This window comes from Anastrepha obliqua, chromosome 5 (genome assembly GCF_027943255.1).
Source record: "Anastrepha obliqua isolate idAnaObli1 chromosome 5, idAnaObli1_1.0, whole genome shotgun sequence".
NCBI lineage: Eukaryota > Metazoa > Arthropoda > Insecta > Diptera > Tephritidae > Anastrepha > Anastrepha obliqua.
In genome coordinates this window covers 14907172-14934842 of record NC_072896.1, presented here as the reverse complement: position 1 = coordinate 14934842, position 27671 = coordinate 14907172, and the positions used below count along the sequence as shown (strand labels likewise).

The following is a 27671-nucleotide window of genomic DNA, read 5'->3' as shown; positions in this document are numbered from 1 at the left end:
AATTGCCATTATACGCGAAAGTCTGACGGCACTCACGGCAGCATTGTTATGCGGTGAGGATAAATCCTTTCTGGTCCTAGAGTGTATTGAGAAACTGAAATTGTTAGGAATGCACAATCGCATCCAGCTCATTTCGGTACTAAAGCGCAAAAATATAACTGGGAACGAAGTAGCGGACACATTCGCAAGAGAGTCTGCAGTCTCGTTACCAATAGGACCCAAACTCCTCCTTGCTATAGGGCAACACACTATCAAGGAGAAACTTAGGAGTGAAGAGCTAGGAATAAGAGAGGTTTGCTATGGGGCTACGCCAAGCGAAATCTTTACTGGAAGGGTACAACGAAAATAGCTTTAAAAAACTCATAACCTTCCCCAAGGATAAAGTGAGAATGCTTACGGGCATTCTCACAAGCCACTACAGACTGTGAAGTCATCCGCATATGATTGGGATTTGGTCTACGCACTCTTGCCGTTTCTGCGACCAATCACAGAAGACTCCAATGCACCTTCTCCTGGAATGTAGCGCTATAGCGCGGAGAAGGTTAAAAGATCTTGTCCAACTGCAACCATAAGAAAGGCACATACGCTCAATTCAACCCAGCTCTATCCTGTGTTTAATAAGAGAACCAAGTCTGGATTCGGGTTTGAGATGAGTAGAAGGCACAAAAGTCCATGAGATCGAAGTGCAAATGTCATTAAGAATCTAATATAATCTACTCTCTTGGAAGAGCACACACCGAATTTCAGCCAGATCGGTATATATCTTTGTGTTTGGCATTCGTTTGAATCGAGTGAGTCAAGTGATTTTGAAAAAAATTCTTTTCGAACACGATAACGCAGCAGCTCACGCCTCAGAAATAGGATTCCAACTCGTTTCAAATCTCTCATATTCTACAGTTTTGGCTCTCTCGGATCACTTGGACTATTTTGTGCTCCCTAATTTGAAGAAAAGGCTGGCGGAAAAAAAGTTTTATTTAAACGAGGAGGTGACTGCAGAAATGATAAGCTATTTTTCAGACTTGGCCCAATCCTGTTATTCAGAAGAGAGCAACAAACTATTTAGTACAGCATTGAACGAAGTACATAAGAATGAAAGGGAACTATGTAGAAAAATAAAAAAATGTTTATCACAAACAATTAAGCAGTTTCTATTTTGGCATGAACTTTTCAAACGACCCTCGTACATAAAAAGAGAAAGAGCTAAATTGTGCCACAAAAACGGCTTTTCAGAAAGTCGCGACCACAGCGTCACCTATAGAGTGCATTTTTCAATAGTTTTTGAAGCTGGCAACTTATGTTATGCTGCATTAACGTTTCAATTACAGACAGAGAGATAAATAATTTTTAATATATAACTGAATTTCAGCTGCAACACTTACCGTCATTACCAGCAGCGGTATAACATAGAGAAGAACAAAATTGATCATATCCAATATTACCGAGTTGAACATCTTGCGATCAAGCACACAAATCTCTTCCTCTTGTCCATCTTTGGTATGAATATTCTTGATGGTTTTGCTAAATATGAATTTTGGCGTGGAATAAAGGGCTGAGGCGACCCACACGATTAAAATGGCCAACTGTAAAGGAATTAGAAAAGATATTTATAGTAGTAGAAAGTTATTATTTTTTATTTTTTTATTTTTGTTTTTTATTATCATTATTGTTATTTGTGGGGCAAATATACACTAACATAATTAGCACGCTGGCCACTATGACCTTTGATGCTATTCAGAAAGTTTTAAAGTGAATTTAATTAAGAGCAGCGGTCACTGTAGCCACTGTGCGTGACTACCACAACATACTTAAAACCCATAGTAGGTATTTTTTTAATTTTATTTTTTTATTAACGATTCTTAAGCTAAGCTGACAACACAGATTCGATAAGCTGCATAGTTGAGTACTGCATTAACTGAGCGAAAAATTGACTTTTGCACAGAAAAGCTCACGACCAATTAGAGGTATTTATGACCCCTTTTTTTAGGTAAGTTGGGTTAGTTAGTGCTGGCTGATCTGTAAAAAAAAAAAACATAAAAAAAAGAAATCACTCAGACTCCTAAGGGTCCATTGTGTTACCAGTGCTATGCATTTGGAGTGGAATTATATTATTATTTTTTTAGCTCTTTTTAGCTAACTGATCAGCCATTTAATTTCCCTCATCCTTCACAGGACTTAGGACAATAGGACGAGGAAGATTTAGAATTTTGAAAATATGACACATGTTTTTCGTTTGAAGACTTTACTTGTTAATAATCAATTTGGAAGATAGATAATTCACTGGGTTCAAGACTCAGACTACTAGCGGCATCAATGATTATTCCAAAGTAGGCGAAGTCTTATATTACTTTAAACTTTGTCTGATGGTAGTAATTACAACTTCTGTCTCTCGCCCGCTTCACGAAGGAAAATAAATGAGGTTCCCGTGTCGCACATTCGTATCACTACGGACCTATAAGGTCGAAGTGACGGACTACCACCGTAATCTAACCTAACCAACTCCCACACGCAGCTAGATCCATTCGCTCTGTTTCTTTATTAAGTATGGGAGAGGCCGCTCAGTTGATATTAGTATAGCAAATCCTGTCAGTTGGAGCGGCATACACCAAAAATTCTACACCCTTAGAATCCCTTAGTGAATTAGCTCTAAAGCCCGAGCAATATTTTTCAGTATAACAAGGTAGCGCAAAATTAATCATCCAATTTCTTTACTAAAAAAAAATAATTTTGGATCTTAGAATCTCTTAGCGGATTAGCTAAAGCCCAAGCAATATTTTTGAGTATAACAAGTTGGCGCAAAATTTATCACCTAATTTCTTTTACTGAATAAAAAAATTAAATAGAATCTTACAATTTCTTAGCGGATTAGCTAAAGCTCAAGCAATATTTTTCAGCATTACAAGGTGGCGCAAAATTAATCATCGATTTTTTTTACTGAATAAAAAAACGAAATTGAATCTTAGAATCTCTTAGCCGATTAGCTCTAAAGTCCGAGCAATATTTTTCAGTATCACAAGGTGGCGCCAAATTAATTATTAATTTTTTTACTAAATAAAAAAATTATTTTCAATCTTAGAATCCCTTAGCAGACTAGCTCTAAAGCCCAAGCAAGATTTTTCAGTAGGTATTACAAGGTGGCGCAAAATTGATCACCTAATTTTTTTACTGAATAAAAAAATTAAATAGAATTTTGGAATCTCTTAACGGATTAGCTCTAAAGACCAAGCATTATTTCTCAGTATTACAAGGTGGCGCAAAATTAATCAGTATGTTTTTATTTACTAGATAAATAAATAAAAAAATATTTTGAATCTTAGAATCTCTTAGCCGATTAGCTCTAAAGCCCAAGCAATATTTTTCCGTATTACAAGGTGGCCCAAAATTAATCATCCGATTTTTTTTAATAAATAAAAAATGAAATTGAATCTTAGAATCCCTTAGTAGATCAGCTCTAAAGCCCAAGCAAGATTTTTCAGTAGGTTTTACAAGGTGGCGCAAAATTGATCACCAAATTTTTTTACTGAATAAAGAAATTAAATAGAATCTTGGAATCTCTTAACGGATGAGCTCTAAAGACCAAGCATTATTTTTCAGTATTACAAAGTGACGCAAAATTAATCATCCAATTTCTTTACTAAATAAAAAACTGATTTTGAGTCTTAGAATTTCTTAGCGAATTAGCTTGGGCTTTAAAGCCCAAGCAATATTATTCAGTATTACAAGGTGGCGCAAAATTAATCATTAATTTTTTTTTACTTCATGACAAAATATTTTAATGTGATGGAAAATTTTATTTTGACTTTTTAATGCTGCCTGGTTGACAAGTGTCGATTGGCGGACGCCCTTGGCAAATGTTATAAATCTTCCGATAGGGTGATTAATTTTGCGCCACCTTGTAGATTAATAAAACTACAGCGTAACTTTTTCTACTACGAATTTTCTTTAATTCCTGTTCTTTTAATAATATCAGCAGTTCCACTTAGGAGATGCTCTCATGATTTCCCAGTCTGCATGTTTGCGCGACAATCTAAGCGTTAGAATACTTGCATTCATTCCATAGAGGGAAAAAGACTGCTCACATATCATTTGCCTCACTGTCCTCCATTCTCTTTTAATTGAGAAACTTACACAAGTTAAACTCCACGTTGATGTTTTAGTTGGCCATGAGAAATTGGGTACCCAATGAAATTCTGCCCAAAGCAATTTTAGCTACCACTTCCACTCTGTTTCGTAATTTTTGCCTAAAAAGTTATTGTTCCATTATTAGCACGAGAGTAGAGTAATTACCAAAAATGCTTATGAAGCTGTTAACTGTTTGACAAATACTTTTCTTGCATACAAATTAGCACGAACATCACCAATTTATTGCTGTTACAAATGTATTGTAGATGTTTAATAGCATTCAAGTTCACTGGCTACTTAAGCGTTTTATTGCTAGACACTACTTAATATTCTTTTCGTTATTTTTTGGCTTACTCTTTTACTCTCGCAATTTAATTCGTCTACTTCTCAATTTACTTCTTCGCTGATTTTCGCTTTTCGCTTACTCAACTCCTAATGAAGAAATAATAAAGCGCATCGAAACTTTTCCAACGCACCAAGTAAGAGATTGCAAACATTAATCCAAGAGCAATTTTTCAATTAGGCGCAGACATTGCTTGCAGATATTTGCACGCAAAAGCAACAGCACAAATTAAAATAATAAGGATAAAAAGGTAATACGCGGGGAAAGTGCAAACAGTAAATTAATTTTCTATAAACAAACATTGCTTAAGAAATTCGCATTTTCAATTGCAGTGGACGGGGTATTATACAAATACAACCCGTCAGAATAATTTCTTAAGTAAATGAACACAAAATTAAATCTGCAAAATTGAGTAACTAAGCGTGTATTTATTATGCGTTTTAAGATTTTCACTATTTGTACTAAGAAATGAACTCTACAGGTCTGTTAATTTTCAGAAATAAAAAGAATTGCCGCCGCAATAAAGTTTTAAACCTGCTTAACATATTTGTGTTACAGATCATTTCTTGGTTATTTTTGTTTGCAGAAGACTAACAGAGCTCTGCGTCGTTTTATGTAAAGAGACGCATCTTGTTCTCGTGTATTTTTTAACATTTCGTTTATTACCACGAATATATATTTATGCTAAAAAGAAAAGAAAAATTTGATTTATGCAGGAAAACTCGATTTTATAAAAATTCATTAACTATTCCTTTTTTTTTAGTATGCGTATAACTCTGGCTCTGATTGCGCCTGAAAGCAACCTGTATAAAAGAGCAACTTTACAGTACATCCATCGCTGTTGATATAACATTTGCTGTTATGGGAGCAAAGTTGAGTTAGCAGGCCAGCTTTTCAATTCTGTTACGAGCTCAATTATAACAGGTGGCGCTAAAGTAATCCTCCTATCAGAAAATGCTATAAATTTTGCGATTGGTCCCTAATGTCAGTTCTGTTTTGACATTTGTGTAGTAAACACATGCAAAATACACGTTAATAAACAATGTTACGCTACACTGCTCCAGAACGCGGAATATTGCTGACTATTTATTTGACCAATAATCGGTCGGTGACTTTGGCACAACGTGAATTTCGTCGCAGATTTCCTCGCCGTCCAACGCCTACTAGTGAAACACTGCGACATTTAGCCGCTCACCTCGAAGAGACTGGCACAACACGAGATGCTGTCAGGCGTGGCAGACCCCGGAGTAGCCATTCTGCAGAGAATATTGCTGCTGCTGTAGCCGAGGATGTCATGGAAGCGCCGTCGACATCGACCAGACGACGTGCCACGCAAATGGGTATCAGTCGACGGTCTTTACAGCGAATTTTGGTACAAGATTTGAAGATGTTTCCGTACAAAGTCCAGACGGTGCATCAGCTGTTAGCTGATGACCGCCAATCGCGTCTAACATACGCTCAAGCCATCCTTAATCACCACCAAGAGGAAAATGATTTTTCATCAAAAATAATCATGAGTGATGAGGCCCATTTCCATCTTAGCGGGTAAGTAAATAAGCAAAATTTACGCTTCTGGGGCACTGAAAATCCACGCGTAACCCAAGAAGAGCCATTACACCCGCTCAAAGTCACTGTATGGTGTGCTGTTTTCGCTGGAGGAGTCATCGGACCTTTTTTCTTCGAAGACGTCGCGGGCCAAACGGTTACTCTGAATGGTGAGCGCTACAGGGCAATGATCAACGAGTTCTTTTTGCCGCAACTTGATGAATTGGGATTGGAAAACATGTGGTTCCAACAGGACGGTGCAACGGCACACACTGCATGTGCCACAACCGATATGCTGAAGGATGCATTTCCCGGGCGCCTAATCTCCCGTTTTGGCGATTTGCACTGGCCAGCAAGATCGCCTGATTTGACCGCTCCAGACTTCTTTTTGTGGGGCTTTTTGAAGTCGCGGGTTTATATCAACAAGCCTCAGACTCTTGCAGCTCTTAAAGACAATATGCGTCAAGAATGTGAGGACCTATCGCCGGAAGTTTTGGCCAAAGTGATGGAAAATGCCATAAAAAGGACTCAAATGGCAATCAACTGTGGCGGCGGCCATTTACATGACATCATATTCTCGACTTGATGTAAAAAAAATTAAAAGACCAAATAAAAATAGTCCATAAGAAGAATCAAAGTTTTTCATTTGTTTTTTAAATTACAGCCAAAAAACATCACAAGGTTACTTTTGCGCCACCTTGTACAATCATAGTAAAAACTTGGTTAATATTCAAAAATATCAAACATTTCTCTAGCAATAGCGTTAATTCAAACAGCTGATTTATATTTTATGTTATTTTATTGTATATTTTATATTTATATTTATATACCAGGTTGACTTATAACAGACCTGTAACTTTACGAGAACAGGAACATGAAGCAAGTCTCAGGATTTAAATTTGGTTATCAGCATCTGTTATTTTCAAGTAATTAAGAATATTCAAGTTCATTTATTACAGAAAATATATATTTATTCTAAAATAAAGCAAAGAATTATTTTTGGAAAATTTTCAGTTGTAGTACGCAACATTTAAATAATTTCATTCTACTATTTGTATAAAATGACTATGAAAGTATAATATTACGCAAAAAATGTTTGTGAGTAGTCGATCAAAAAATTAAGTCAATCACTGCATGATGTGTCAGTTATGGCTAACCAGGAGGCGGTCGAGTAAACATGTCAATCACCCGTTTGCATTATGAATTCGTAGCATTTGTTCATAAGCAGCATTCGGAGCATTTTGTTATTTGCGTCTACTACGGCAAATAATATGCGATATGATCACAAAAAAACTTCATCAAATGAAAAAATTAAATTCCTTTGACTTTCATCAATCATCGCTGACAATGTATACGCGTAGGTGACTCCACCCACACACCCAAGGCGTTGATGAAAAATTTTGGATCGTCTCCAAGATACATTGCATTTACAATACGAACATTACTGTTAACTTGGAATTTGGTTGGCTGTTGGGTGAGCACTGTTAGGTTAACACCATTTGCAGAATTTTCGAGCTTAAACACAATAAGAGATGCATTAAAAGTTTGGCCTTTAAGTACAATGCTGCAGTAGAGTTGATCTTAAGCTGCAAATAAAGTTCGATGGAAATGCATTTTTTTTTGTATAGGATTTTCTTCAAAAGCCAAGTCGAAGGCATTTTCTCTTCATTTGTGGTATAAAATCTACATAAATCTCAGTCAATGATTCTATATATTGTACGAATATCTGTATAGTAGATCCATAATTTTTAAATTTTGGCTTCAAAGTCAAAAGCTTCTATTATTCTGTTCAGATTGGATGGTGCGGGGTCGATAGTAGATAACAGAAAGAGAGAGAGAAGAGAGAGAAAAAAGTGCGCGAAGCGTAGTACATATAACAGAGGTGAAACTTTCAAGGCAGACCAAGAAAGAGGGAGAGACCCTAGAGAGAATGAGAGAGAGAGAGAGAGAGAGGAAGAATATATATCTAAATAAATTCACAATATTTGCAGAGAATACAAATAGACAGAACTTACAAAAAACGGAGAAGGGTCGACCGGTGTAGGTAAACGGCGGACACTAACCGTGGTAACAATGCGCACTACTCTGAGCGTTTATCACCCGCACAAACGCAGCGATTCCAGGACCGCAGCAACGGCACAAATTACTACAAGGCAATACCAATAAATCCGGCCCGGAATGGATAACTTTTTATAGTACGCATAAGCACTAGCCAGGAAACGGAAATAAGCGCTGAAAAGTAGGCAAAAAAAAACGCAAAAAAAATTGGGACCAAAAAACGCCAAAAAGTAGGCACCAAAAATATATTCCCTACAAGTTTGCACCAACAAACAAGCACCACAAAGTAGGCAGTGTTATTTCTCACTAGAAATTAGCGACCACAAGGAAAAACTGAGGAAAAATAGCCTAAAGTGTATCTAAGATATATGTATTTAAGGTATAGCTCTCTCTCTCCTTTTCCTCTACGTTATTCTTGTTTCTCTCTCGCGGAACGAAAATGCCCAAAACGTTGCATGGCCTTGAAATTTTGCTCTACATTCTCGCTTGTCCATCGAGGCCTAAGAACTTTCTTTTCAAAAAGCGCGTACATGTTTCGTGAATTCATCGAACACTGAAATATTATTAGAGTTTTTGTAGGCGATAGGTTTTACAAATTGTCGCAGTATAGTTCGCAACTTTCCATTTTTTTGCTTAATTGAACGCCATCAATACTTTTTAGCTATTACTATTTTGCTATTTTGCATTCTTGTAAGGGTTGACCAGACTGGAGGTTGTTTTTCGACTAGGGTTTTTTGACAGATCACACGTGTTAGGTGTTATACCTGTGAAAGATCAATGGTTTCATAATTTGTGGTTAAATAATTTTGTTCAGTATTTCTTGGTATTTCATCATGAAAAGATCTACACCTCAATAACGTTTACAAATCGTATGATTACATTACGAAAATTGACGCTCTGGGAAAAGGGTTCATAGCGCTCATGCCGACTTATGTTGTACATAACCGCTAAGCGATTAGGCCCATTTTCAGCTTAATGGCTAGGTCAATAAGCAAACTTGCCGTATTTGGGCTGAAGAGCAATCCAAAGCCATTCACAAAAAGCCATTACATCCATTGAAAATAACCGTTTGGTGCGGCCTATAGGCTGGAGGAACCATTGGCTCAAATTTATTCAAAGTCCAGACTATCACCAATGTAACAGTGAATGGCGAACGTTATCGCGCCTTGATAAACCACTTTTTGAAACTACACAACAAAAACGTGTGATATCACACCTTTGGACACCTTCGGACTATTTTTTATGGGGGCATGTAAAGTGTAAATACTTTGTGGATAAATCAGTACCTGATAAGTTTATTAATGCAAGTGACAATCTATTGGGGCTCTAGACTTGTGGTTGGGGGTCTACTGCTGTGTATTGCAACTAACTATTACTTATAAATAAATAAATAATTGTCGCGTATACTTCTGTTAGGTGTCTGGTTGAGCTCCTCCTCCTATTTGTGGCGTGCGTTTTGCAGTTGTTCCACAAATGGAGAGACCTACGGTTTTAAATCGACTCCTACGGCAAAATGTTTTTTATGAGAAGCTTTTTCATGGCAGAAATAGGCTCAGAGGTTTTTTTGTTGCCTGCGGAGGGTCGACCGCTATTAGAAAAAACTTTTTCTTCATTTTGATCTTTCACCGAGATTCGATCCTACGTTCTCTCTGAATTCCGAATGTACTCACGCACCAACCCATTCGGTTACGGCGACCGCTGCTATTAACCAGCCATATTAAACGTTGTGTCTCATACTTACTCTCTCTGATACTCCCTTCCAATCTTCATTACTATGCGATAAGCACAGCGTAGTGTTCAGTACAAAATAGTAATGAAGTGCTAAGATTTTAACAATAAAAGTCAAGAGAAAGAGGGAAATAAAGTTTACGGAAAGCAAACTTTTTCACTCTTTAGTCACCCATATCCCCAACTTTCGACACCACTTAATGCAAATAATGCATGTAAGTACACACTTTTGGCTCTCCCTTTTCCTGATTGCACACTTACATCTTATCAAGCAGAAAGCAAACAATTACTGTTGTATTATATTTCGCACATATACATATTTTCGTTCTGATAACACTAATTACAGATCTCTGTGGTGTAATTTTCATTCATGTGGCAAGTTGTTTGCTTGTTTCACACTTGAGCGCTTCTATGAGCAACAAAGATGAATGCACAAAGATAATGAAGTTATTTGCATACTTACACAACTATATATTTGTATGTATGAGTCAAACAAACATTTGTATATATGAATAAAGAGGCCGAATTGACACAAAGACATAGATAAGAGTATGCCAAGTGTGCGATTTGCCACCAAAATCAAAGATAGATGCGGTAAATGTGCCAAAGCAAGTGTTGTCGATTAAGTGTTTATTCAAAAATATCCCCATTTGGTAAAGTGTTTGTATATGTATGTGTGTGTGTGCGTGCTTCTTGCATTTGAGCGCCTGCATGCCTTCCATACGACTTGCAAATGTGCTAAACATTCACTTCTAATCAGTACGCGCTAATCTCAGTCCACCCCATACACTTGTTCAAATACACTTAATAATATATCTTAAATACCGTTAATTGTTTGCATAATTGCATTAATGCATTAGTGCCACTCGACACGATTTCACACTCGAACGTGCCTTGGAGCCTTAAGACAAATGTCATACTTCGGTAAGTCTGGAGGTTACTCATACGCCATGCATGTCAAGTGGAATTTAAATGAGGAGTAATTTATTTAATTACAGGGTATTTCAAAGGCAAGTGATTTCTTCTGAAAAGAAAATATGCTGCGAAAAATTCAATTTCTTTTGGTATTTTATGGTTTTGCTTTGTTAAAAGGAAAATGGAAACGGTTTGTCCAGTATATATGAAAAATAATTTTATGCACGAAGCTGCCTCGTAGTAAATAGTAGTCTCTTTCTTATTCTCATGTTCACACATTGGGTGACTTTTTACCGTAGATTTTCCATAAACAATCAGATATATGGCAACTTCGTGCACAATAGATATCAGAGCCTTTGGTGTTGCCTTGGCATCTGAAAAATAATACAATGAAGAGGACTTTAAGGCTTAATATATCTCTATTGTTTGTATAGGGTTTCCCAAACAGAGGTGCTATTTTGATATTCAAAGAAAAATGCTATTTTTTAATAAAAATGATCGGATGTTTATTTCATTATAAAGAGGAAGGTATGACGTTGAAAGTAGAAAATAACATCAGGCAAATGACCACCACGATCACGTTTACAGGACAATATCCCTTTCATGAAATTTTCCATAACAGAATTGCAAAGTGGCTGCTCTATGTCCTCGATAGCCTCACGAATTCCATCTTTGTGGTCTTGAATCAATCCTGGGCTGTTGGCGTAGACATTCTCTTTCACGTGGTCCCAAAGAAAAAAGTCATAAGATGTTAAATCACAAGATCTCGGTGGCCAATTGTGATCACCTCTTTGCGAGATAACACGGTCCGGAAACTTTTCCCGTAAATGATCAATGGTCTCGTTGCTTGTGTGGCACGTAGTGCCGTCTTGTTGTAAATTCAAGTTGTCCAGATCAATACCATCCAATTTCGGCCACAAAAAATCGTTAATCATCTCTCGATAGCGCAATCCATTCACCAATAATACCTGTTATTGAAAAACCCTATATTAAACACAAACCTTATCAAACAACGGCAAATGTACTATCTCCTCTTCATAATACCTTATTAAAACTAAATTTTCTTATCAACAAAAAGTGGTGCTGGACTGGGTAGGCCTTTGTGTCTCTCAGTCGGTCCTACAAAGTAGAGATGCTTTTTTTTCTCGACATGACATCCATCATCGTGGAGCAAGATGTTGTGAGGACAAGTTGAAGTATTGAGGAGTCTCTATACACCAATCCCTGAGACCTAAGAGTGGCCCTGTAGTGCCAGCTTGAGTTCCTTTGCAAAAAAACTTTTGTGTGCTAACTTTCAGTTTCCTCGGGCCATGCTAGTTGGTGCGCTAACGTCGACTATTTAGATATACCTACATAAATAAATATATATAATTGCCACTTACTTCCTTTGTTGGGTGTGTCACCGAGCGCGAGGAGTGCGTCTTGATGTTTTTAAATGAAGACAGTTACAGATTTATACCGATTCCGAATGGCGGATGATTTTTCATGACGAACTTTTTCATGGCGAAATACACTTCGTAGCTTGTGACTGCCTGCCCCGATAATAAAGACTTTTCACAATCCATTTGACTACGCCGGTCACCAGTTTTCGTTATTGGCGAGTCGAAAAAAAAAATGGTTCATGGCACACAGTTGATTGAATTGGGATTTTCCTTTTATTTCTGATAAAACTAGTAGCGGGCAACATTCCAATACATCTAAAAAAATTCGTTATAGAGTAGTTCTGCTATATAGAATAATCTTTTTTGGAGTTAAAATAATTTCGTTGTGGGGAGGAATTCCTTATGAAAGTGTTCATTATATGGATTTTAAAGTATATAGGAAAACTAAAAAAATCCTAATGTCTTCAAAAAACTTCAATAGAGAGAAATCTTCCTCAAAAAAGGAAAAACATCTACCGTTCAAAAGCGTTAAAAGGTTGTGGGAAAACAGCGACGCGCACACCAGAAATAATAGGAGGGGTTTGACCAACTCCCCACTGTACTCCCAGGCTCCAAGGGTACCCTTTTGAGTATTTGGCGCGCACCATTATGCAGGAACCAAGATCCCGCCCACAAAATTTGGTAGCCTCAAACAGTCTAAAATCCACTCAAATTGTCATTCTCTGAGATTTTTATCGCGTACAAAACTTTTTTCAATAAAAACAATTTTAAAATATCTGACGATGTTGCTCTACAGTAAAGCAACTAATCTCGTTCGGCTAAGATATGTTACTGAATGATGGCCGAAATTTTGAGCTGCAAAGACCAATCAGCACTAAAATATCGTTTGATTAAAAGCAATCATTTCATTTGGACCACCCTGTTTTTGTAATATTTGATTATATTATATATGCGATTGTTGCATACCGACATGAACCTCTCGTAATAAATCACATAAAACATCTTGTAAGCCCGTGTAAACCAAAGTGTACAAATTGTGTTTGCATATTTTCTCCTGCATTCAACAAATTGCGTGTAAGTAATTAATTGAGCTGTAGTTGCTCACTTCCTTTCTTATGGGGTTTCTGAGCAATTTTTTTTTAGCAAATGCAGAGTAAAATACATTTAATTGCAAATTCACTAGAAGTTTTGCTGATTGTTTAGTTTATTGACTGTTCTGATAATTTGATTGCGCATTAATTGACTTTTTAGTGTTCGTTGTTACCCGAAGTGATTTATTACCCCATTTCTTATATTGGACTAAGCTGACTGAGATTGATGAAGCATTCACAAGTTGCATATATTTCTTGAAGGGAAACTATAAGCAAATGCACAAACGCACCATGGAATGTCTGTAACCACACCATACACCGAGATTTGAGGGTACCAACTGTATTCGAGGAAATTAGCAATATTTATGTTATATAGCAATAGAATAATCGGCTTTTTTTAACATCCAAATCCTGAAGCCTCTAATTTTAAAAGCAATACCAACATACCGCCTCGACTAAAAAAGTGTCGATGATTTACCACAAAGACTTAAGCCTGAATTGGTCAATAAAAGGAGGGAAAGGCTCTGCATTATTAATCCGGTGGCAGAGGATATTCTAGGCGAGTATCAATGCGGATTTAGAACCAATAGACCAAAACCTGATCATTGCTTCGCTATGAAACCTTCACGGGCTCGATACTCACTGTATTTTTAGGCACTTGAAAAAGGCTCTTACAACATCGAGAGGAAAAAGGTACAGAAAAGGCAAACAGAAGTTATTACGCGCACCTTAAATCGCTAAAAAAAAACTCTTGTCATGGACGTGTAAACTACAGATCTATAGGAATTTTATAAGATCAATAGCAACGTATGGATGTGAAATATCTTTTATGTTTTGAGCGTAAAATTTCCTGTGCGAGAACCTGATGGGTGTTATAGAGTAAAGCATAGCAATGAGATCGAATAACTTATAAGTGGAGAAAACATAGTGCGCTTTATGAAGGTGTCTTCGATGACTTCGAAGACACGTACTTCCGCTGGATCACAACAGATTTGCAAAGAGGACTTTTAACTTTGCATTTCGAACAGCAAAAAGCTCGGACGGTCATCAAAAAGGTGGGCAGATGATGCGTTGCATGGACGCACGAAGAAACCGTGCAATGAACCGTGACGTATGGAGTGCAATAGTAAATGAAGTATGATGATGCTGAATTTTGAGTATTAAAGGGGGAGCCTGGTTTATAAGGTCAAAAAACTCAATTTTTTTTTTTTTTCGTTTCAAGCGATTCCTAATATATTTCAGAATATTCACACAAAGTTACAGAGCCTAATTCTCAATATTTGCGTAGATACAAAGCCAAAGGTAGGCGAGCGTTAGGTAGTTACTTTGTGACCGCACAGCTATAGTACAAACTTTATCTTCTTTTCTCGACTTTTCATTTTTATGATTTCTTTGAATTGGCGTACGTGAATGAAAAAAAAAACTAGTGAATCTTTTGAAATGAATCATAGCTTGTTCCCTTCAGTATTAAATTCTCTTCTATTTGAACTAACAAAATAGATAAAAAAAAATTTTTTTCAAGATTTTTATACCAAGTTGAAGTGAATTTTTTTTTTATAGAAAGGCATTTTTTTCTTTAAAACCTCCAAAAAGTTGAAATTTTGGAATTTCTCTCAGTTTCCTTAGTTCATCTAGAATAAAAAATCATGATAATTAGAAATCCATTTGAATTTTTTGCTTTAGATAAATAATTACGAGCTGTATGTTGTACGCCAGTTAGAAACTCCAGCGTTGCAGTGCTCTACTAATTTCTATGTTAAATATTTTTTTCAACTTATTTTAACCAGTACAAACATTTTTTCTACTTTTTAAATGTTCATTAGAAGATAGAAAAAACTTTGCAGTGCTAAATTAATGTTTTCCTTAAAAAAAAAAAATCGCAAAGAGATGCAATTTTTAGACCTCATAAACCAGGCTCCCCCCTTAAGCTAAGACAGATGGTATTTAATAAGTGGAGATATAACAAAAAAAACAACACAAAAGTGAACGATATTAAAAATTGAAAATCAAAAACAAAAACACAGTGCGTGTAACGTAGTACACATAACAGAGATGAAACTTCAAAGGCAGACAAAGAAAGGGGGACACCCGAGAGAGAACGAGAGAGAGAGAGAGGAAGACTATGTATCTAAATAAACTCACAACATTTTCAGAGAATACAAATAGACAAAATTTACAAAAAGCGTAGAAGGGTCGACCAGTGTAGGAGACAAACCGTGGCAACAACGCGCACTACTCCGAGCATTTATCATCCGCACAAAGGCAGCGATTCCAGGACCGCAGCAACGGCACAAATTAGCGCAAGACAGTACCAATAACAAACAAGCGCCAAAAAGTAGGCAATGATATTTCGCACTAGAAATTAGCCACCACAAGGAAAAACTCAGAGAAAATAGCCTGAAGTGTATCTAAGATATACATATATAAGGTATAGCTCTCTCTCTCCTTTTCCTCTTCGTTATATCTTGTTTCTCTCTCGTGGAACGAAAATGAAACGTTGCATGGCCTTGAAATTTTACTCTCCATTCTCGCTCGTCCATCGACGCCTAAGAGGTTTCACTTCAAAAAGTTTTTCTATCATTCTGAAAATGCTTCAATTAAGCCCATTGAAAGCTTTCGTCGGTATAAGAAATTTAGAAAAAGCTAAAGCAGATACTTTAGTCTTTAAAATTATTTGCAAAATAGTTTCCAGTTTTTTAGTATATTTTTTTATTTAATTAAACTTTTTTATTTATTTTTTTTTTTGTATGATGTGAAACAGGAAACATTTAGTGGAAAATCGTAAATTCAAAACTTTATCAAACACTCATTTTTAACTGTTAGGGTTTCCAAACTGAAAGCGTTACTTTCAAAAAAAAAAATAATAAATGTGTTCGCGAAGTGCATAGAACACCGGCGCCCTCGGTACTTATTTCTTCCGAAATGAGATAGAAGCTGCCGTTATGGTGAACTGCGGGTGCTATCGCCGTTGATAATCGATATATAGCAATAGCCAAATCATTATTGACGCCATGCGGCCAGATTTATTGGAAAAAGTAATCAAAAATTGGACTGATCGAATGGACCATGTAACTCGTAGTCGCAGTACGCATAAACCGGATTTCATATTCTAACAAAAAATGCCATCTCCAAGATAATACAAAAAATAAAAATTATTCCAACAATATTGCTGAATTTGTATTAAAGCTCTTAAACAAACACCCTGTACATTGTTGAGATTAAAAGGGGATTGCTTACTATAGACTGCTTACAACGGGCCAAGCACTCAAAAGGGACCACTCTTGTCAAATGTGATTCATTTTAAACCACAGTTCGCCTACAACTGACCAGAATAGGGTGTCGAGTTCCATCAAGATAACTCCAGGCTGCATCCATATTCTGCAATCGCCGAAAACTTGGCCACCTAATCCATACTTACCACCAACCGATTGTTATATTTTCACCAATTTACAACATTCTCTTGATGATAAAAATTGCGCCTCAAGAAAGGTTGATGTTATAAAATAGTTGATAAATTTCTTTAGAGATTTGGCAGCAGTTGATGAGTAATAAATAAATGAAAGATGCCGTCACTGCGGTCCGTCCCTCTAATAAAATGCTTCATCAATACATAAAAATGTATTCCAAAGGCAGAAAACACGAATGGCAAGCCATTGAACTTCTGCATACCTTTTAGTGCGAATGACTTAAACCTTTTAAATAGAGCCGAATTAAAATCGCTCACAACTCATTTATTTTTCTTCTTCTTTATTTAGAAAAATATCCTGATTTACGCAACATTAACTTAGATGTTTTAAAGAAAAATAACATAACAATAAGAAAAACTTACTTCAACGGTCAAAATCGACTTCACTCATATCCGCACCGAATGGGTTTGCCTACTGAGGCTGAATGCCTAAGTGACTGACTGAATGTCCGAAAAGGCGAAGAGATGTCTTAACTCTTTTCAGGTGAATGTCCTGTCTTGGTGAGATCTATATTCATACCCATTTTTATTGTCAATTTCACTTACTTACTTTTCACACAGCCTCACTTTTCCGCTTCATTCACTTTTATATTTACTTATCTCGAATGATTCTTCAAATATTTTTTATTTTTTTGTAACATTTTCACTGACACCTTTTTATCTTTATGCATCATTTGTCATGACGTTATTTTTTTTCATTTTCCATATTCACGTCGCCTATACGCTGATTAATATGACCGTCTGTACCCGGACAGCAACAATAACAAAATTGTACTCTGTGATTCTCACTGAACGCTTATCTGTATGAGTCAGTCAACTCACTGAGCTTGAATCAAATGAAATTTACTTACCTTGAATTTCGCCAACACATGCACGAGTACATTATGTATGTATATATTTAGTATATTTTTTCAAGTGACAATTGCTCGTGTATTAAATTTTAGGTTTTCATTAGATCTTATTTTACCCTTTTTGAGCAAAAATTTTGTTTAAATGTATGCACTTAAGATAATATACTTTTAGCTGATTGTTGTTGTTGTTGAAGTGGTTGAGTATTTGCACTGAAATAATCCTAATTAGTGACCAGCACCGTTTTACTACCACCGTCCTCGTATAATGATGTTTTTTTTTTTTGGTGTTCTAAGTCAAATCTTTATCTCGATGTCTGAGATCTCACCGGGAGCGGAGTCGTGCCCTAGCTAGCCCTGGACATTCACATAAGTAGTGGAAAAGACATACGTTCACCCGATTCGCTTGACAGCTTTTGCAGATAGGATTAAAGGGTAGGTTGAGTCTAGCTGCATGATCGCCTATTTTCCAATGGCCTGTAAAGATGTTTGGCCGAGAACATCCTAACAGGTTATTCGTCCTTTGGATTTTATACGACGGCCATGTGTTTGTTTTGTAATACATGTAGGTATTTGCTTCCATCTTCTTTCGGCTAAAGCATGATAGTGTGAGGCAATGACTAAGCACTTCCAGCTCCTCTCTACACTGTAAGACGAGTTTGGATGAAATGGAGTTGCAGGCCAAGGCCTTTATAACTGCTTGAATGTCTGAGAAGATAGCTACTCTTGCACCAACTTCCTTATAGAGCTTTAGTGATTTGCATGCTTCTCTGATCGCTAACAGTTCTGTCTGGAACACGCTGGCATAGTAAGGAAGACGAGTTGGCTGAGATAGGTTGAGCGCCTACCAATGGAATCGATTACTTGAACAAGAAATGTCTCAGAATTTGACCTTTCAAGGCTTGAAACTTTCAAATTAATTCATTGATTCGAGTGCCTCACACATGAGCAAGATCCCAATAAAGAGTAGTTGTCATTACACAAGGTGGCGCACAATTAATCACCCTGTCGAAAGATTTATAATTTTTGCAAATGGTCAATCATACTAGGTTGTTCAATAAGTTTTGTGCTTCGATAAGTCACACACAATTTTGTGGTTTGATGTTTATTCACTCATAGTTCCCATAGTCCAAAGTCGCCCTGAACGTAAATATATTTGTTGCAACGAGATTCCCATTTATGAACTCCATCCCTAAAGTGAGAATCTGGAGGTTTTACAAAATACGCTTCCACAGCTGTTTTGACTTCATCATTTGATGAAAAACGCTTTTTGCTCATGAATTTTTATAAGTCTAGAAATAGATAGAAGTCGCTAGTGGCCAAATCTGGTGAATACGGTGGATATTCCAACAATTCGAACTTCAATTCATGAATTTTTGTCAAAATGCACTCGTGCCCGCTGTATTGTCTTGATGAAACAGAATTGTTTCTTTTGCACACCGGGCATTTTTTAAGAATTTTTTTCTTCAACTGGTCTAAAAATTTACAATAATATTCAGAATTTCTTGTGTTACCAGTATGCAAGTGATCCACAAACAAAATTTCTTTTGCACCTTGACCGATTTTCGGGCACGAACTCGTTTCAGAGCCGAAGAACCAGGATCACACGACTCTTGTTTTGATTTACAACCAATGCAATAGACCCATGTCTCACCCCTAGTGATTCAGCGAAGTACAAAATCTTGTTTATGCTTCCGAAAACGCTCTAAATGATGCTGAGAAATCACACTTCAATGTGTTTTCGTTCCGCTGTTAGCGAATTCGGCACTTATTGGGCACACCGCTTTCAACATTCGTTCATAAATTTCCTTTGCTTTTAAGCCTTCAAAAAATAAGAATTCAATCATTGTACAATATCTGAAGTTTGAAGTCAGCAGGCCATCGTTTTATGATTGTTTGTGATGGAGCTGGGAGCTCCGCTTTTCAAGCCACTGCCTCGCATTAATGGTATTTTTTCCCATCAAGAAGCAGTGTAAAACTAAACACGAAATTCTTTTTGATCCATTGGAAAAGAACAAAAGTAGCGACACTCTTAGCACAATAACTCACGAACTAATGAATAGGGTATCATGAAATTCTAACAATTGTCTTTTTAAGGTTGGCTACCTGAAAAAAAGGCGAATGTAATAAAGTTAGAGTCATCTATAAGTTAGGCCCGGGACTTTACAGCCAATGTGTTGGTTTAATCTAAGTTACTTTGGTATCATAGTCCGTAAGGAATGTAATTCAAAGACTTAAATAAATAAATAAATAGAAAATAGACAGGTTTTAGAAGAATAAGAGTGAAATATGCAATAATAAAAATGCACGTCAAAGGGTGTTTCTTTATACTATACTTATTTTTTACCGTATTTGTTTCTTTTTTGCAATTTCTCCAACAATAAAAAAATAATATTAAGTGCGCAACTAAGTTCTGGCTGTTTTTTTATGAAAATACGACATTATTCTGAAAAACTGGTTACAAGTGAATCATTGATCGCTGGCTACTACTTTTTCCCATTGTTGTGGTAGATCTCGTATACCTGCGCGATAAAACTGTTCATCTTTTGAGACTATCCACGGATCAAGTCATTTTTTGATCTCTTCATATGAATGGAACTCCTGGTCAGCTAGACAATGAGCCATCGATCGGAACAGGTGATAATCGGACGGCGCAATATCTGGAGAATTTGGCGGGTGAGGTAGGATTTCACATTTCAGTGTTTCAAGGGCGGTTGTAATGGGTTTGGCAACGTGAGGCCGAGCGTTGTCATGCTGTAGAATCACTTTTTCATGCCTCTCCGTGTATTGCGGCCGCTTCTCGCGCAGTGCTCGGCTCAATCGCTTCAATTCAAGTCGATACCGATCTCCAGTGATGGGTTCGCTTGGTTTTAACAGTTCCTAATAAACAACACCAACTTGGTCCCACTAAGTACATAGCATAACCGTCGCAGCGTGAATATTCGGACGAAGCGACGACGTAGAAGCATGACCGGACAGTCCCTATGACTTTAGTTTCTTTGGATTGCTGTAATGAATCCATTTTCCATTACCCGTCACGATGCGATAAAGAAAACCCTTCCTTTTTTGCCGCTGGAGCAGTTGTTCATAGACGAAAAAACGTCGTTCAACATCCCTTGGTTTTATCATAACTCATAAGGAACCCAAGTCCCCAGTTTCTGAATCAATCCCAAAGCATGCAATTGCTTGGAAATGGATTGGCGGGTAACTCCTACTACTGAAGCAAACTCTTCTTACGTTTGATATGGATCCTCATTGAGCAATGCGTCTTCGAAGGTTTTTGGCCTTCCTTCACGCGGACGGTCGTCAACATTAAAATCACTGTCTTTGAAGTGACGAAACCAATCTCGGCACTTAAAGCAGCAACTCCGTAAACTTTTTGTAGCTCTCGATGCGCTTCAGCCGCCGTTTTTTCGAATGAAAGAGAAAAATCAACACTTCCCGCAAATGACGATTATTCTTCATAAAATCAGACATTTTGACAAAACCAAAAGTGTATGATACTAAAACAAAATCACTAATGTGTCGAAGCAGTTTGTTTACCATATGTCAAAGCTTGGTTTACGACGTTTAGGTTATGCAAGAATCGACTAGCACACACTGCTAGCGGCATCTATTGGCAAACAGCGGGAACTTAGTTGCGCACCTAATAATTCTGTCGCTTATTCCGTTCATAGCTCTCTTAGTCGGAGGAACGAGTTGTATAGAAAATCGCAGGCTGTGAGTTTAAGACAAACCTCACGCATGATGAATCACGTAGCCTAAAAGCAGCGTGTAAGTGCTATTTAATATGCGGATTAAAGGAGCTTATACTCCATAAAATCCTTCCATATAACATTTTATTTATTTGCTGCAAGAGTGCCATAAGCGTGTGCCAAGATAAGTGTGAATTTATGGTGAGAAAAAAATGTATGGCCATATATGTGCATTAACACTGTCCATTAGACGAAAACGCGTCTTTACTTTTATCGAAGGAAGGCATAGTAAATTCAAAACTCATATTTGTACTATATGTCAAGCTAGTAGAAACGTGTTTTTTTGTTTTTGCTTTTTGCAAGTTTTAGTTGGTTTAAATTTTTTTTATTTCTTTATAAATTATTTTTTATTCTTTCTAATTATTTTAAATACTCAGAGCTTTTAGAGTTTGCAATTTCTACTTTCCGGTGACAAATTCTTTTTTTATTTTTTTATAATTATATTTATTTTGGAGCTTTTCGATTTATAATCATATTAAATTTTTTAGCTGAAAACTTTTGTCTTAATTTTTGCTGAAGTATATGAAACTTTCCGAAGTTTTAAATTTTATATAGGTTTAAAAATTGTGACTTCCTTTGTTAATTTCGAATTAATTTTGAAGGTTTCTCCGCGTATCTTTTCAATATTTTTTCCCTGTATCCTTTCTTTATTTTTAAGTAATAATTTTTTCACCTATTTTATTTGTAAATAATTGGAGCTTTTAGTGGCAAATTCGTATTTTAATTTACTCTGAAGTCCTAAAAATTTTCGAAATTTTTCTAAATAAATTTATTATAGTTTTAATCGAATTATTTTCCAAATTTTTTTCTGTTTTAATTTTGAATTTCGAAATTTTTATTTCCTCGTTTGACGTTTGAATACTTTTCCAAGCTCAACAATGATAGAAAGAAGATTGCGCCCATCAGAGAGTACGTGGCGTCACGTTTTTCCAAGTTGTGCAGTATTGCCAACTATTTGCTCTTCGCAATAAATTTACAGCCTTTTTATACCGAAAATGCGAAAATTTTGAAGTTTCATGTTTGTGTATTTTTTTTTTAATTTAAAGCTACCGAAACTTTAAGCTAAAAAAAACTGTATTATTATACAAAAGAAGGTTAAAAAAGGCCACTCTGAGAAGACTTTAGTGCTAATGAAAATTGGTTGGTTCTTATAAAATTTGATATTTTGAAAGTGTGAACTTAATTTTTTGTTCCTTTTAAGGTTAGGCAAGAATATTAAATGTCCCTCTCTCAACTCTTCTTAGGATTGATAACTTTTTACACATTTTAAAAGGCGTTTTAATTTACTGAATGCAGATTAAAACCATAGAGGTGTAATCGTTTCTTCCAGCCATCAATCCTTAGTTGGGCATAGGGCATCTAGAGGTGTATGCAGAGTAAAAATAAGCAACAAAATACCAGAAAATACTAAAGAAACCATACTGACATTTTTACCAAAAGAGTACCGAATCTAGTTACATAACCTCAAATAACGCAAATAAGTCGTTCTCTTAACAAAAGAGTCTCGCTTAACAAAAAAAACTCATAAATTAAATTTTGCATTTATACATTTATTTATTTCGTTTATTCAGTCTACAAATAATTCTCACAGACTATATTAAATAATTTTTAATTATTAGTTAAGGGTTATAAACAATTGTTGCCTAAAATTGTATAAACTTAGTCTAAAGTCGAGGCTAGGATAGTTGTTGCAGAATCGAATGCATCTCACCATTGGTTCATTGAGGGCATAGTTAGTTCTATACCGTTGATCTACAAATAAACGAACCTGCCTTAAATCATGGTGCTTTGTTTGATATGTAATTAGACTCTGTAACTCACAACAATTTATGTTGAAATTTAAAAGATTATACACGAAGAGAATCGAAAAGTAGATTCGTCTGTCCTCAAGGCTTTTCAGTCCAATCAATTTGCGTCTGCCTATATAACTAGGGAGCCCTTTAGGCCAGCGCAGCTTACACAACGCATATTTGGTAAAGACTTTTTGGACTCTTTCAATCTTATTTATATGACATTGGTAGAATGGGTTCCATATTAGAGAACAATAATCTAGTCGGCTTCGAATTAAGGAGACGTAGAGTGCTTTCAAAGTCAAGGGATCTGAAAAGTCTTCCGTATTACGACGTAAAAATCCAATCATAGAAAAAGCTTTAGAGATAATATAATCAATAGTAATTATAGATGAATTTATTTAAAAAACAAGCACATTCTAAAGACAATTTGTCACGCATATAAAGTTCTTTACAATTTAAAAATAGTTGTGTTATTTTCTTTGAATGGGCATTTTAGTGCGTTTTTATATCCAGAGCTAGGTAACACTGCAGTAGCGAGAGAAAGATTTGACTGCCGAAAGCAGAAGAACAACACCTGCAATCGCGGACAATGCCACCAGCTGTTAAAAAAAAGTAAAGCTAAATAAAAAAACTGAGTGAATTATTTAACTAATTATTAAAAATGTATATTTTACAAAATTATAAACATTACTTTTAATTAGAACAGCCTAGAAAAATGTGATGAAGGAAGAACAAAAACTCCGAGACTAAATAACAAAACCAAAATGCTAAATCAAGTTACGAAAATGGTAATCTGGCCATACTGGAGCTAAAATCAGGTAACTCGTTGTCAAATTCGCTGAGAGCAAAGTAACGGGACCACGATAGGAGCCATCTCATTATTCTTTCCATCATGTTCCAAGCTATTCGAATATATATATTTTTTTTGTTAGTTTTTATTATTAATAAATAAAAAGTAAATAATTGGCGCATACACTTCTGTTAGGTGCTCGGCCGAGCTCCTCCTCCTATTTGTGGTGTGCGTGTTGATGTTGTTTCACAAATGGAGGGACCTACAGTTTCAAGCCGACTCCGAACGGCAGATATTTTTATGAGGAGCTTTTTCATGGCAGAAATACACTCGGAGGTTTGCCATTGTCTGCCGAGGGGCGACCGCTATTAGAAAAATGTTTTTTTTTTTATTAATTTTGCTTTCACCGAGATTCGAACCAACGATCTCTCTGTGAATTCCGAATGGTAATCACGCACCAACCCATTCGGCTACGGCGGCCGCCATTTTGTTATTTTTCATTACTATATTTGCTTCAGAATTTTTTTATTTGCAAATAATTAGAATTTTTGTAGAACTTTGAAGCTGTTTTGCTCGGATTTTAGATTTCGAGAGTTATGGCCTTCTTCCAGCAAATGAGCGATTTGTATGGCAAATAATGGTTTATTACTAGAGTTTATTTTATACAGACAGACATCTCTTATTTTTAAATTTATTATATCAACCCTTCGTAAAAAGTAAAAGAATTGTCTAATTGTCTATATGCAAGTACGGACAACAAAATTTTTCGGCGCAATTAGCTGGCGTAATGAATATTCGCCGGCTGAATGTGCCAGCTGCGCTCATTAAATTTTTGCAGCTAGTACACTCACGCACACGCACGCACACTTACACTAATTTATATATGCACTTAAATGTAAACATTGTAGTAATTTATATACTTCACGCACACATGCCTGCAAAATGACGGCAAATAAACACCATTGTAATTTGAAATTTTCTACACACATCTATTCATTCATTACACCTTCTCCAGCGCCCGCCATCAAGCCGCCGACGGCTGTTTGTGGCGTCGATAAATTTTGAAAACGTGCCATTGCAATGCCGCAGTTCATTTCGGCGGTGATGTCGAATGCAGCCGCCGGCGTCAGAACTAATGACGATGTCACTACTCTTGCCTCCCTTTCACCCACACACCCACCGACTAGCTTAGGTTTTTTGTTACTACTATTGTTGTTGTTGTTGTTGCTTTAAGCGTGCGTGCACAAAATATAAGGCTTGTACTTGGCCTTGCGTGCTTGAGTCCTATGATTTGCCCTTTCACACCAATATTAATATGAAGGCGCGCGTGTGTGGCGCACGCACATACGCACGTTTTCATGCATTCATATATACTTTTTTTTTTTTTGATATTTTTATATTTGTATGTCTGCATTTTTGTTTTTGCCGCTGCCCTACTAGGTCAATAGAATGATTTGTTTTGGCACAGACAGACATTCTCATGTGCACAAACACGAAATTTCACCAATTGCTGCTATTAAAATTAATTTACTGCCACCGCAATGTGCAATGGAAAACATTTTCAATTTAAAATTCAACAAAGAAAAACAAAAAAAAAAAAAAATACAAAAAAAAATAATTATAAGTAATGATAGAGATTAAATTCTATGAAGGCACAGAAGCCCCCATAAATTCAAAGTGTTGGAAAATTAATGCGTGTTATTTTTGGAAATGTAAATAGCAAAATTTTCTGGTTTGTATTATATTACAGCGTATATTTTCTGGATTTTACTATTTTGCTGGCTCTAATGTAAATTTCCTCGAATAAATACAGTGCATCTGGAAACACTAAAGCGCACTTGAAAAGTTTTGACTTGCATAGGATACACAGTCTAATTTGGGCAAAGAAACTATTAAACAAATAGGAAAATTCTCAACCAATCCGTGACATCATTTCATAATTTTTTTTAAATTTCGGTTCAGTAAAATTTCAGCTAAATATGGAAATATTGTCGTTCTACATTCGATAGCACATTAAACTGCGAATATTTAGCTCATCATTTAGTGAAGTCAGTATTGTTGTATGGAAGTGCACCAAAGCTGGTCTCCAACAGCATCACACAGACGCTATAATCTTTCATCAACAAATGCCTCCGCATCATCTGTAGAATATTCTGGCCGAACACATTAACAATGACGCATTGTGGAGATCAGCGAATGAGGAGCCCATCATGTGGCAACACAAACGCAGAAAGTGTCGATGGATAGGTCACACGCTTAGAAAACCACCAGATAGTATGACGAGAATGGCACTTGACTGGAACCCGTAAGTAAGCAGAGCTCACGGACAGCCACAGATCACTTGGCAAAGATCGATAATGCTCGAAGTAGCAGATGCCGGCTTCACTTGGGGCGGCGCAAAAACAACAGCCCAGAACGGTGTACAATGGAAGAGTGAAAATAAACAAAAACATTTAAAATAACCAATCAGCTTTTGATAACTCAGCCTGCCTATTTCACCAAATTACGCCACCATACTACAGCTAAAAGCTAATCAATTCATCAGTTAGTCCCAGCACATGGATATAGCAGTAATTCCACTATATAATACCTGTCGCTTCAATGAAAATATTACAGCTGTCAGCAAAAGTGTATCCAAATAGACAAATGTCCCACATAGCTGCAGAGTACAGAAAATAGGCATCAATAGAACCATTTTCAGGAAGATTTTAAAGCAAGAGATCTTCACATGTTTCCATACAAAATGCAGTTGATACAAAGATCATTGTAAAGAGGCCAACCGAGTTGCGTGGCCTACGGAAAATCCTTCAGACTGAAGAAGTTGAGCCGAGTTTTTGGAAGAAAGTCTTCTTCAACAGCAATCAATATTGTAGCTCTTTCAACACGGATAATCTTCACATCATTCACAAAACATCATTGCTTGTTCATAAAGTTAGTTTATTGACCAATGTTGGTCAAAACCCCTTATTGAGCTACGAGTATTTTGCTTCAGAGGTGGCGAGGCAGTAAAAGGCGATTGACGACTGATATCTGTGGCTGTTGTAATATTAAAGAGAGGTACGCACTACGACCGTAAAATTGAGTTGTTAGCACTCTATGCGTTGCCTGATTATTACTGAATATAGTCTTAGCTATAAATAAAGAAAATAAGAAGAAAATCTGAGGGAGTGAATTTTTTACAAATGACAAAAAAAATGAACAAAATATTTTTTTTTTTTTAATTTTTTAACATAAAATAAAAAAAAATTTTAAAAGCATTTTTTATCTATAAATATGAAAAACATGTGTTTTAAATATTTTCGACTTCAAATACATCTGAAAAATTAAAAAAAAAATTTTACAAAATTTTACAAATTTTTATTGCTTAAAGTGATGGGAATCCCCCACCATTCAATTTTCAAACTCATTGCGGTGTTCAGTGATCACTGGGTGATCGGAACTCATGCGGAGAAGCTTGGAATTCCTCTATTGCAGAAGCTGTAGGAAAAAGATACTGTGGAACACTTTCTCTGCAAATGTCCGGCTCTGGCAGCCAGGCGTTTCAGATTCCTTAGCGTGCCCTTTGGGGATGACTTGAAGAAATTCTCCAGCCTAGATCTCTTTTCTCTCCTCCACTACATCAGCAGCACCGGATGGCTGTAGAAGGTTTTCTCTTCCCAAAAAATTTTTCTTTTCACAGGTAGTGATCCACATTATGGTATCAAAACGGCACGTAAGCGCTACTTGAAGTGTGCCTGGGGTACTCTTGCCATCTTACCTACCTACCTAAGGGAAAGCTTTTTAGAAATTCAAAATATTGTGATCGTATCTCGTTGTGATCGATATCTCTTAAAGTATC

The 27671-nt window shown here is 36.3% G+C and overlaps 1 protein-coding gene across 1 annotated transcript in view; it reads right to left on the bottom strand.

Moving 5' to 3' along the window:
* Positions 1–27671, bottom strand: part of LOC129249141 (trissin receptor) — a 162975-nt gene that overhangs the window by 58640 nt on the left and 76664 nt on the right. The window contains exon 4 of the mRNA XM_054888793.1: positions 1380–1580. Within this exon, the coding sequence (XP_054744768.1) occupies positions 1380–1580 (201 nt within the window). The remainder of the gene's footprint in view (positions 1–1379; positions 1581–27671) is intronic.